The 13,558-nt window shown below is 50.5% G+C and overlaps 1 protein-coding gene across 1 annotated transcript in view; it reads left to right on the top strand.

The window, feature by feature from the left end:
- LOC134024370 (plexin-A2-like) overlaps positions 1-12,400 on the top strand; it is a 34,013-nt gene extending 21,613 nt beyond the window's left edge. Inside the window, exons 5-6 of the mRNA XM_062466868.1 lie at positions 5,750-5,879; positions 12,300-12,400. Coding sequence (XP_062322852.1) covers positions 5,750-5,785 — 36 coding nt within the window. The 3' untranslated portion in view covers positions 5,786-5,879; positions 12,300-12,400. The remainder of the gene's footprint in view (positions 1-5,749; positions 5,880-12,299) is intronic.
- Positions 12,401-13,558: the final 1,158 nt, after the last annotated feature.

The following is a 13,558-nucleotide window of genomic DNA, read 5'->3' as shown; positions in this document are numbered from 1 at the left end:
CACTCACACACACACACACACACGAGGGACACAGGGCATGCGTCTGAACGTGATGACCTGTGGGGTGACCTCTGAGTGACGTTTACCAGAGAAGATGTACCTGAACATGCAGTAGCAACCGCTCATCCCCTGTGTTAAGGTATCGCTGGATTTGACCCCCGAAAAAGCTCCCACCCACACTTGCGTTCCCTCGATCCACATGGAGAACAAGCCCGGCGAGGACCTTCTCCTCGGTGGAACGGAGGAGAGAGTCCTGCAGCTCGGAGCTAAATGTTCTGAGCGTTCCGAGGGCACGGCTGGGGAGGGCTGGCGCAGGAAGCAGGGGTGTGCTGATTGAAGTCAATAGGCCGGAGAGACAGATGGAGGGAAGGCAGAGGGAGAGAGGTGCGCTGGGGGGACGGTGTGTTTGAGGCTAGATTGAAAGGATTTTTACATTTGCATGCAGGGTGCCGCCGAAGTCGGCACCCTGAGTAGAATGGAGAGTCGGGTCTTGGAACAGACAAAGCTCTGATATACATTCACACACACACACATTCGCACACAAGTGCACACACATGCAGATGTGCAACCAGTGGTGGTCGATGTGGTCTGTGAAATGGAGAGCAGATGTGTATTGTTCCCTCGCCGCTCTCCCACATTATCCCTGGGTTGACCATGGGAACTGGGAGACAAAGGGATGAGATGGAGGGATGGGGAGCTCTGTAGGAGGCCAGGAAGGATAGAACAGGAAGCAGGGTCCTGGAGGGGAGAGAGAGAGAAAGAGAGAGAGAGAGAGAGAGAGAGAGAGAGAGAGAGAGAGAGAGAGAGAGAGAGAGAGAGAGAGAGGGGGGGGGGAGGGAGGGAGTTGGCAGAAGGGACAGAGAGAGACAGAAGAATCTGTTGTAGAATTCTGTTGTAGACCTGAGGATATAGAAGCTTGGCAACTTGCCACATCAGAGTGGTACTGTAGGCTCCTGAGAAAGCCGGGCTTAGAAAATCACACCGTGCAGAACAATGCTCTCTCTCTCTCTCTCTCTCTCTCTCTCTCTCTCTCTCTCTCTCTCTCTCTCTCTCTCTCTCTCTCTCTCTCTCTCTCTCTCTCTCTCCCTATCCTTCTCTTTTTCACACACTGAGCACACAAGCATGCATACACACACGCACACGCATACGCACAAGTTTTTTACGCATGCATGTACCCTTAAACACAAAATATGCCTGCATGCATGCATGAACACACACACACACAATCACCATGCTTTCATTCTGGTTGGTAATGGTGTGCGTTAGTGGTTAGCACACATCTTGTCCACAGTTGAGGATCAATAAGTCTGTTTGTGCTCTAATGTGATGGCTGAATGATTAAAGCAGGGTTGGAACATAGATGTAACACCATCAAACTGCTCCAGAATGTTACCCAGTGTCATTATATAATCCTCTCCTGTCTCCCTTTCCTCTCCTCTCCTTTCTTCTAATCTCCTCCTCCCCTTCTCATTTCCTCTCCTCTTCTCTCCCTTCCTCTCCCCTTCTCTCCTCTCTATTCCTCTCATTTCTTCTCGTCTCGTCTACTCTCCTCTTTTTTCTCTCATCTCCTCTCTTCTCCCCTCTCTTCCTCTCCTCTCCTCCCCCCTTCTCCTCTCTCCCCTCCTCCTCTCCCCTCTCTTCCTCTCCTCTCCCCTCCTCCTCTCTCCTCTGTCCTCTCTTCTCCCCTCTCTTCCTCTCCTCCCCCTCCTCCTCTCTCCTCTCCCCTCCTCCTCTCCCCTCCTCCTCTCTCCTCTCCCCTCCTCCTCTCCCCTCCTCCTCTCTCCTCTCCCCTCCTCCTCTCCCCTCCTCCTCCCCCCTCCTCCTCTCCTCTCCTCATCCCCCCTCCTCCTCCCCCCTCCTCCTCTCCTCTCCCCTCCTCCGGTCTCCTCTCTCCTCTCCTCTCTCATTAGTATTCACACCAGAGTGCAGGATGTGGGTTAATCAATGTCCACTCTCCCTTCTGTCAGCTACAATCTGCCCAAACTCCCAGCCACTCAACCCTGAAGGTGGCCAGTTGTACTGGCCTCACGTCACTGTATGTCCAGTCTGGTTCTGTCACGGGTCAATTCTACCAGAGCGGCACACACTCCTGAATTCAGTCCATTTCATTCTATCTTCTGACAAAAGCATGGCCTGTTTTCAGACGACTTGCCATTGACAAACAGGTTTGCGTGACAGTTGCCTTCGGCACCCATTTCAGATTAGTTCAAGGTTGGCGGCTCTCTCAAAACAAGTCGCAGTGACCTGACGGGGGGGAACAATTTTATCTGTTATCCGCAGAGGTAGACAGTGCACTGTCGTGACGGTGGAGGACTGTGCTAGAGAGAGATACGTCTGTCTGGGTTGGAGGAATTAACAAATACTAGCCTCCAACCGACTGCCATTCTCATTGGTCACTTGGCAGGCTGACAGGGATTGGCTAAGGGATCCATGTGTTTGTGCCAGATGCTCCGCCCCACTGGGCTCGGCCCTGCGCCCATATGGACTCGCTCGGAAGGATTGGTCACTCAGGGCCACTATGTAAACAAACCAATCAGGTGTCATAGATACCCGCCTCTGTCTGAGAGGAAAGGTACTTCTGTCGGATGATTGGTCGTCTCTGCTTCCTCTGTCAACATGGTCACCCGGATAGGAAGAAATCCCCGAAATCCGTTCCATGTGGAAGTTTGAGCGATTCCTCGTTCACTGCTAGAGCTCACTAAGCTCGTCTGAGCCACGAGAGATAGGTCTGTTTTCCCTGGCGCGTCTCACAGGGGGTGAAAGGTCAAATGAGCAGCCAGAGAGAGTCCCAGATGGAACTCTGGGAAACACTTCTTTCATTCGAAAGAACGCGTGGCGTCAGATGACATATCCCGCGATAGATGTCGACTCGGCCAGTCCGGTCCGCGTCACATGCCGTCCCTTGAAAGAGAGGCCTTTGTCTCGCGTCATGAGGACGGAAATCGGGCGAACCGAATGAAGCACCTCTCAGTCACCACGTGTCTCGTCTCACCATCTGCTGGCCCGTGATAAACACGTTTATAGGGGACAAGGAAGAAAGGTTAAAGAGCAAGTATGGTACGCAGACAGCTAAGGATCCCTCTCAACCAGTGAAGGGGACCACATACACACACTCAGATTGAGCAACTGTATGTGTGTGTGTGTTGCACACATCCAAACATGCTGGGTTCTGTAGTTTGGGTTTTGTTGTCTTGTCTCTTGAATTTTGCTTCGTACTCTTATTTACAATCCATTTCCGACATGAAATTGCTATGTTTGTTTCTATGGTTGATGGCACTACGGGCATGTGTCTAGCAGTGAAAGGTAGGCCACCTTTTCCTCGTGTTCACATCATTTGGGACCACAAACAGTGGACCATACTAGATACACACACACACACATCATACACACACACACACACACACCAGAAGCACACATCAACCCACCCGTTCTGCAACTAGCAGTCTCATTATAAAACCAATTAAACCCTCCTCCTCTCATTATAGGCCGGCTGGATTAGAGACAGATTGAGGACCTGTTGTGGTCCCACAGGACTGTGGCCTGTTTGGCCCTGTTCAGATTATAAAACCCTGTTTAAAACATACTGAAATCTAACTCTCCCCGGGTCAAAAGGTCAACGCTGCTGAATGAGCTCACCAGATTGGACCTTGGCAAGATCCCCAGGCCCAGTTGCACCAAGTAACACCCTGCTAAATACCCGTCTCTCTGTCTTTCTAATTCTCTTACTTTCTCACACTTTCTTTTCTCTCTCTCTTTCTCTCACCCCTCTTTCTCCCTCTCTTTCTTTGTCTCTCACTCTGTCTCTATCTCTCTGGGCAATTTGAGTTTTTATTTCTGAACTAATCTAGCACGTGGAACGTACTCACAAGCCCAATGTGGAGTGTGGGAAACTAAATTGAATAAGACTCCACTTTGTGTGGGATTGTGGTGAGAGAGAGGCATGAGGGAGGCGAAGGAGGAATAGTCTGATCACTCCTCTCCTGTCCCCAAACACTGATCACTCCTCTCCTGTCCCCAAACACTGATCACTCCTCTCCTGTCCCCAAACACTGATCACTCCTCTCCTGTCCCCAAACACTGATCACTCCTCTCCTGTCCCCAAACACTGATCACTCCTCTCCTGTCCCCAAACACTGATCACTTCTCTCCTGTCCTTGCATGACTGGTAGGATGCCCCCGGACTTGCAGACATCACTGGTCCCCTGCTGAGTGATATGGTGCTATATGATTATGGTCAACTGTATCTCTCTTTTTGTCTCTTTCTTACTATCCATATATCTTTCTCTGCATGTCTCTGTCACGCTTACCATGTATCCTTCACTCTTTCTCTCTCTCTCTCTCTCTCTCTCTCTCTCTTCTCTCTCTCTCTCTCTCTCCTCTCTCTCTCTCTCTCTCTCTCTCTCTCTCTCTCTCTCTCTCTCTCTCTCTCTCTCTCTCTCTCTCCCTCTCTCCCTTTCCTCTCTTTCTCTCTCTCTCTCTCTCTCCCTCTCTCTCTCTCTCTCTCTCTCTCTCTCTCTCTCTCTCTCTCTCTCTCTCTCTCTCTCTCTCTCTCTCTCTCTCTCTCTCTCTCTCTCCTCTCTCAATGTCACTACATTTCTCTCTCTCTCTGTCTGCCTCTCTCTGGCTCCGTAACTGGAAGGTGGGCTTTGATAGATTGGTACCGTTTTGGAGAGCACAGGGGGTCCAATCATGCAATCAGTTTTATTGATTGCTACTTTCTGTATAGACTGGCAAAGCTATACCACTGTCTGTGACAACTGGGTGCAAGTACAGGGCCAAGGACACAAAGCATAGAAATTAACAGATTTGAGTGAAAATCTTGTATTATATAAGTTAAATTATGTGCAGGTGTACATGTGTGTGTTTGGTGTATGTGAGAGAGACTGTGTGTGTGTGTGTCAGGAGGTTTGAGCAGGTGAGTGTGTGTGTGTGTGTATGGCAGAAGGGCTAAGGAGGTGTGTGTACAGTATGTTGTGTGTGTGGTGGGGCTGAGCAAGTGTGTGTGTGTAGGTGGGGGTACATTTCCCTACGTGCCAGCGGGTGTCTACTCTGTGTGTGTTTTCTTAATGAGTCCAACATATTGTGGTTTCAAAGTCATTGCCAAAGTGAGGTGAGTCTGCAGAGAAGTCTGGCTCATGTCGGGCTGTTTGTGGTCCAGGCAGCTGGACGACCAGCCAGTGATCAGCACCACATCCAGACAACCTGGACCCACAATCAGAAGGGTCTGTTCAGGTCCAGCCAGCTTTTGCAAGCCTTGCTTTAACCGACTGTCTTTTTTCTCCTTTCCATGTCTTCCCTCTCTCTCTCCCACCTCTTCTCTCTCTCTCTCTCTCTCTCTCTCTCTCTCTCTCTCTCTCTCTCTCTCTCTCTCTCTCTCTCTCTCTCTCTTCTCTCTCTCTCTCTCTCTCTGTCTCACCCCGCTGCTCTTCCCCCCCCCTCTCTTTCTCTACTCAACTCCCCCCTTTTCTCCCTCCTCCCTTTTCTCTCTCTCGCCCCCCTTTCTCAAACCCCCCTTCTCCTCTCTCTCCCCCTTCTCTCTGACCTCCCCCCCTCTCTGCCACCTCCCTATTCTCACACCCCCTCCCCCTCCGCCTCTCTCTCTCTTTCAAATCCCCTCTCTCTCCTCCCTCTCTTTCTCAACGCCCCCTCTCTCTCCCCCCTCTCTCTCTCTCTCTCTCTCTCCTCAACTCCCCCCTCTCCCCCTTTCTCAACCCCCCCCTCTCTCCCCCCCTCTCTCTCCCCCCTCAAGGTGAGGGTGGACGGCCCAGGGGGGTCTGCAGTATGAGACAGTGAGCGTCATGGCGGACGGCCGCCCCGTGCTGCGCGACATGGCTTTCTCGCTCGACCGCGCCTCGCTCTACGTCATGTCCGACCGCCAGGTGAGCAGCCCGTCCAATCACGCGACGCCGCCGTTGAATAACACCATGGGGGGGGGGGGGGGGGGGGAGAACGGGTTGGGAGAAAGGGGGAGGGGGGGAATCATCCAGAAGGCAGGGGTCGGATGTATCTACTCCATGATTATGTATTTTCCGTCATCATGGGAACGATTTGACAGGCTTTCCACGACAGACTCTTTTTTTTTAGATGCCGTGTTTGCTTCGGAGTGACATTCATTTCTGTCGTTCTGTGACTGATGATGTTAGATTGGACGGTGCATGGAAGGATCCTTGATAGATGTTTTTAGATGCCAAATTGATGTCCTTGACATCTTAGCTCACAAGCAAAGGCGGACTGCTGGTCTTATTGAATATGTTGAAGCTGTTCCAATGAGGTGTTTGTGAGAAAAGCTTGAAAAGCAGCAAGGATAGCACACTGTTTGTGTACACTGTGTGAGATGAGATCATTCTGAATAGAAATGCGACATCAACAATCATCTTCATTGCAACAATGAAGTGACAAACCTATTCTCCTTCCTGTATTGCATGTGTGTATCCTGTTTGCTCCACACACTCTCTCCTTGAGGATGGGAAATATTCAGGGACGTGCAGATGGCGAGGTCACTGTCCTAATTACTCATTCATGCACACTGACCTACACACATCTTAGACATACAGCCTCACACACATCTTAGACCTGCAGAACCCACACACATCTTAGACACACAGCCTCACAGACCATCTTAGACCTGCAGAACTGCACACATCTTAGACACACAGCCTCACACACATCTTAGACCTGCAGAACCACACACATCTTAGACACACAGCCTCACACACATCCTAGACCTGCAGAACCACACACATCTTAGACACACAGCCTCACACACATCTTAGACCTGCAGAACTGCACACATCTTAGACACACAGCCTCACACACATCCTAGACCTGCAGAACCACACACATCTTAGACACACACACCCCCATAAGCTACCATGGGATTCTTTACTGCTGTGGGTTTGTAAGAATAGTGTGCTGTATTTAGTTGTTCCGTGCTGTGCTGTCCTTGTGTGTATTAAGCTACTGTGTGTTATGTTGCGTCGCGTTGTGTGGTAGTGCGTTGCGTTGTGTTGCGTTTTGGGAGTGTTGCGTTGTGTTGCGTTTTGCCAGTGTTGCGTTGTGTGTGGATCCGCTGGGTTCTTCATCTGGGCTGTCATCCCAGTGTCTGACTGTCCTTACTGGCTGCTGTCCTCTGCTCTCACTGGGGATAAGAGGGAACAGCAGTAATCACTTACTCTTCCCATCAAGTGATTACGCTGAGTCACACACACACACACACACACACACAATCACACACACACACACACAAACACCACACACACACACTCACCACACACACACACACCACACACACTCACCACACACACGCACACACACCACACACACTCACCACACACACGCACACACACACACACACTCACACAACACACGCACACACACACACACACACACACCCACACCACACACACTCACCACACACCCACACCACACACACGCACTGATGCACAGAGCTGTGAACTGGGATTAGGCTCCAGAGTGGCCAGAAACCTCCCCCCCCCACCCCACACACACGCTGTCACTTGTCTTCGAACTTCTGGAATTTATTTTGTTATGCCCCCCCACCCCCCTCCCTCCTTCCCTCCCACACGCGCGCACATAAACACACCAAACGCTCCGCACAGTAAGAAGGACAAGGACGTAGAGGGCAGCCCTGTCAGTACGCTCATGTGGATGCTGGAAGGCTGACTGTGGAGCAGGGAGTGGGAAGAGAGGGCTTGTGTGGTTGGGCGATAGAAGGATGAAGGGGTTGGGGGAGGGGGAGGGGATGGGAGAATGAAGGGATGGAGTTGGCCGAGTGGGCGGGTATGGTGGAGAAATGCCTCCTAATACAAATGAAGGCAGCTGCTTGGCGTGTGTGTGACGGAGTGGAAGAGACTGGCATCTCTTATTGATGAGGTCCGCTTGTTCAAGGAGACACGTGGTCAGGCTTTCTTTGAGGAGACGCGAACGTTGCTCTGCATCCAGACCTGGGTTGGCACGCCGCAGCGGCCGAGGAAGGGCGGTTTAAATCGGTTCTAGATCGCAACAAGTTTCGCGAGTGATTGGGACTATCAAGGTTCTAACTCGAAGGAATTGGAATCATTCTGGTGTGCCTGTTGTATGAACGTGAATATTCTAAAAAGACTAGGGAGATGACATGACGAGAGCCATGGAAACCCAACAGCCCCTAACCAGGCCTAGCCTAACCCAGGCCTAGCCTAACCCCAGGCCTAGCCTAACCCAGGCCTCGCCTAACCCAGGCCTAGCCTATCTCTGGGTCAACCCAGACCTTACTCAGGCCTAACCCAGGTCTGGCCTAGCTTATCCCAGCCTTTGCCAGGTGTAGCCTAGACATATCCGACCAGAACCCTCTCATGTGCGGGTGCGGGGAGCCGCAGAGTGCCCGCTCCTCTGCAGCCTCCTCTCCTCCACTCCCATCATGCATCACTCCTCCTTCGCGGAGCGTTGCCGAGGCTGTCGAGGAGGGGCAAGGGGGCCAGCCGGGCTGGCTCATGCAGGCCTCCTGCCCCTCCAGCATGGCCAAGGGACCGCGCGAGGGGACGGGGGACGGGAGAGGATGTGGGGGGGAGAGTGGGGAGGAATGAGGGGGCGGGCGGGGGTGGACAGGGGAGATTTGGGGAGGTATTTCTGCGAGCCGAACAATGGAGAGATGATGTGGAATGAGCAGCGCGGCGGCGCTGGCAGATTTGGCTGCGATGGTGCGACCCTCGCGGAATAACAATGAGCCCCGCTCTCTCCTGCCAGCCGAGGAGCCCAGCCATGAGCAAGCAGAGCGGGGAGAGCAGGATGTCTGTGTGATGGTGTGTGTGCGTGTGCGATGGTATGTGTGTGTTTATCTGTTTACTGTCGACTAAAACACCGTGTATAAGGGTGTCATCCCCCCAGATGTCAGTTTCTCAAACGACGAGAGCGTCGCCCTACGGAACACGGCATCCTAAAGTCCTCTCCCCTGTTCGATACGTGCAGCCTGAGCTGTAAACCTGGATGGGAACAAGTGCAGGGACACCCCTCTCTGAGTGTCAGTACCCCACGGCTACAGGAACAATCCCGTCTGAGTGCTGCAACGAGAATGTCAAATCCTCACTTGCCTTCCTCATCCTCATCCTCTCTCCCTCATCCTCATTGTTATGACCGGCGCTCCGTTCTGGAGAGAGCAGAGCAGGCTGGGCTGAGGGCATTGTTCAGCAATGGTGGATTAGATGACTCCTTTTATTGCGATGAGTATTATCAGAGCAAAGCGGATGAGAGATGAGCTTAGTCGCACCTATGGCTGTTAGCCCAGTTTAGCGGAGCAGTCGAGACTTGGGCTGTCCGCGCTGTACGAACGAGGCGCTCGTGCATTTAGCAGATGCTTCCATCCACAGGCAGACACGGGAGGGATTTGAACCCGCGACCTTTCGCTCGGCAGTGTCACGGGCTACCGCTGATCTATACCCCCCCCCTTGCATGCGTCGAGGCGGCGCTTTATAAACAGGCCCAGTCTGTCCTCGCCCCACCTTTTGAAAACATGCTCAGCCCCTTCCCGCGTCCAGCGTCGTGGTGTCCTCTTTCTCCAGTTAGGTGCTGTACTTCTGTCGTCAAACCCCCGCCCCCCCCCCCCGCCCCCTCCCCCCACCACCACCTTCATCCTCTCCACCGTGTTCGTGGAGTGTTGATTCCCGTTTGTTTTTGTTTGTTTAGACAAGGAGTGTTCTGTCTCTCCGTCCTCGCTCCCTGACCCCCGTGTCCCTGTGTCACATCCACTGTCTGGGGTCTTCAGCAGCTCAGGCACCACAAGGAACTGTCTGAACGATGACCTTTACCCTCCCTCACACACACACACACCCATCTGATTTCTGTCTCCGTCTCTGACTGTCTGGCTAAGTGGATGGTTTGATACGGGGGGGGGAGGGGGGGGGTAGAATATCAGCCACTGAAGATTTACTTTTGTTTGGCTGCCTTTGAATGCTCTGTGTTACATTTCAGCCAATCGATACTGGGCATGATATCTCTACAGCTTATGAATGCTCACTGATACTCTGCAACACTGTATTCTACACAAAGGCAAAGCATTTCCCCACAAACAACCTTGCTTTTAGTGTGTCCCAAAAAAAAAAGCCTTAATCTGGACTTTTGGAGGGGTAAATTGCAGCAAATCTGGATTTGATTGGTACAGCCACACTGGGCCAGTGTAATAGCCCGGCCTAATCTGTCATCTTTCTCTTCTCTCTGGGAGCTGAAGCATTCCGGATGACATCATTTATGAGTTACCGCTGGTTCTATGAAATCCAAATGTCCACGTTGTGATGATGTCATTCTTATATATTTATAGGACTGTGAGTCAGGTTGCCATGTTGCTGCCTGTACAGTGTTCAAATCTAAATAGATATCTGAAAGCCAGCCACAATTCTTAATTTAAATGAATGACAACAGGCAGGAAAAAAAAATATTCTTCCTGCTCTCTATTTTAAGAAAGAAATTAGATTCCAACTCATTGTGATTCCGAGCTGTGTCTTCTTCCTTGGAGGGACGCGGGGAGGGGGGGGACAAACACTCTCTAAAGCTGAAGAGAAGATTCAGAGCCGTGTGCGTGGGGGAGGGGGGGCGTGGGGTCAGGGTCACAGAGGTTAAAGGTTGAAGCTGCCCCCTGCTACTTCTCTAGTTAGGTGTCGTTTTATAGGCTGTTGAACCCCTCCAGATTCGGTCTTTGTTTGAGATTGCCTACCCCCCCCCCCAGCCCCCACCCTCACTCCCCCCACCCTCACCCCCCCCCCCTCCCGAAAATCCATCCTAAAATGATTTCGCTAATGAAATGCGCTAAATGCTGCCTGAACACTTAAAAAAGAAAGAGAGAGAGAGAGAAATAGAGAGGAGGGGAAAGAAAACGGTTAAAAAGTCATTTTGCTGCGAGCTGAAGATAATCCGTTTTACAAACACAGACCTGAGACGGAACACACTTACCCCCCCAAACCATAATCCACTCCTCATTTAGGATTGGTTACATCAGGAAATTGCTTGTGTTGTCTGTCAAGGCCTGGAATGATAAGAGAAGTGTGATGTAGTACAGTGACGGCATCAGCCTGTTTGTGTATGCAGGGACTACAGCGCTGCCCACTCAACAGTAACCTCTGTCAAAGCAACAGTACAGCTAATGGAAAGGATGGTGCCATTTACCTTATCCACAGATAGAGAGGTGTGTGTGTGTGCCTACGTGTGCTCGTGCAGGTGTATGTTTGTGTTTGGGTGTGTATTAGTGTAGGTTTGTCTGTGTGTTTGTGTGTGTCACTGTGCACGTATTAGTGCATATATTTGTATGTATGTGTGTTAGAGTCTAAGATTTCCACAGCATCTTCCCTGTGTGTACGCCAGTACAGACATGACCAATACTTATATGATTAAGACATCCGTGACCAATACATACATGACTACTACATACTAGGGATGTGAATCTCCATCACAGAGGCTGCTAAATAACTTGATGCTTTGGAATTCAATATAGTACAGAATGACAGTTTGATTTCATTCATTTCATAAAATTCATAAATGAACAAAAAGTGAACCTTTTAACAAACTTGTTTCTCTAGTGCTGTCTTATTACGCCAACTCATTCAGCAAGCATCTCATGTATGCTGTTTCCTTTATACTTCTACTTCTACAACAACTCTTAGCCCTTTCACAAACGGGCCTCCTCACAAGTCTTTCTAGTGCAAACAAAACCTTGCCTTGAACCAGTCCTTCTTTCATGTTCTGTCTCCTGTTTCACTTTTAAAACACCTCACATTTAACAGTTAAACCATTTGAAGGATACTCAGGATTAACAATGAAGCGTAGTGCATAAGTGAGGTAATTACTGCCTGCAGTCTGACGTACTTCATACCATCTTCAGGTAGGGGAACTCACCCATGAGCAGAAAGCAGTGCTGCTGTTTCTGAACATTAAAAAACCTGAAGTGTTGCCAAACGTTTGATGGGTAGCAAATCTTCCTCTTTCCACTCACGTCACGGTTGTCTTACAGGTGTGTTTCAGATGTGTTTCAGGTGTGTTAAAGCTGTGCTACAGGCGTGCTAGAATAGCCCTGTGATATGTGTGTTACAGATGGGTTACAAGTGGGTACCTGTGTACAGGTGTGTTACATCTGTGTTCCAGGTGTGTTACATCTGTGTTCCAGGTGTGTTACATCTGTGTTCCAGGTGTGTTACATCTGTGTTGCAGGTGTGTTACATCTGTGTTCCAGATGTGTTACATCTGTGTTCCAGGTGTGTTACGTCTGTGTTCCAGGTGCGTTTAAGGTGTGTTCCAGCTTTGTTGTTGATGTGCTGCAGGTGGTGCAGGTGCCGGTGGAGGCGTGTGAGCAGTACGGGTCGTGTGGAGAGTGCCTCAGCTCTGGAGACCCCCACTGTGGCTGGTGTGTCCTCCACAACACGTGAGTTCACAATCTGATATGGGCTGGCTACGATGCGAACTCATTCATGCCAATAAAGCACTATTGAATTTAAACCTGTGGTTTGGGACACCTACTGTCACCTACTGGTGGTTTGTATGGGACCGGTGGTTTTAGACACGTACTGGGGTGTAGAATGACAGACCGTGAGGCACACACTTTTCGTGGAAACAAGCGTCAAACTGAAGTGTGTCGCAGGGGAACGTTGGCTCTGAACGTAGCCTGTGCTGTCTGCTCCTGGTGGAGACTATACCCTTTCACCAGACAGAACACAGGATAAAGATAAGTAGTTATAATCCCCCTAAAATGGTGCCATTTAGGACAGATGCAGAATATTCGGAGAACGCTATTGTGTTTTTGGTAGAGAAAAGAGGGCAAGAGAGAGAGAGAGAGAGAGAGAGAGAGAGAGAGAGAGAGAGAGAGAGAGAGAGAGAGAGAGAGAGAGAGAGAGAGAGAGAGAGAGAGAGAGAAATAAAGGGGGGCAGAGGAAAGAGAGATGAGCCAGGGACAGAGAGAGACAACAGACCAAAAGTTGAGACTTAGAAACACAGAGAAACGATCAGAGAGAGAGAGAGGGAGAGAGAGAGAGGGAGAGAGAGCAAGCGAGAGTAAAAGATCGACATAAAAACAGAGAGAGAGCGAGACACAGACAGAGGGAAACAGAGCGGGACAAAAAGAGAGACAGAAAGACTAGTTGCTGGCGAGGGATTAAACCCGAGGCGGAGAGCAGCGGGACACCACAGCCAGAGAGCCACTGCTGTGGCCTCTGGAACATTTTGGACCCTGACAGAGCGGGCTTATCCGCTCTATCTTAATGATCTGACCCCCAGCTCGGCTTACGTCAGAGAGCGGCACAGACGCGCAGGGGATTGGGAAGATTAAAATGCTGGGTTTCTGTGAAACGGACAGCCCTGGAAGAGACCTCGGCAAGGATTTGTGGATGCGTCACATTTGCATTTTAACTATCTTTATCAGTGCCATGATCTAAATTAAACCGCTTTGGGCAGAGTCGCCCATATTGAAGGGAATATACTGTCTAACTCACACTATGCAGAATACATAAAAATGAATTATTCTATGTACAGTATACTGTAATTATGCATTATCATTGATTGATTGATCAGGATTTTCCCCTTGAAA

Source organism: Osmerus eperlanus, chromosome 1 (assembly GCF_963692335.1).
Source record: "Osmerus eperlanus chromosome 1, fOsmEpe2.1, whole genome shotgun sequence".
Lineage (NCBI taxonomy): Eukaryota > Metazoa > Chordata > Actinopteri > Osmeriformes > Osmeridae > Osmerus > Osmerus eperlanus.
Note: the sequence above shows the minus strand (reverse complement) of the source record. Positions and strands in the feature narration are given on the sequence as shown.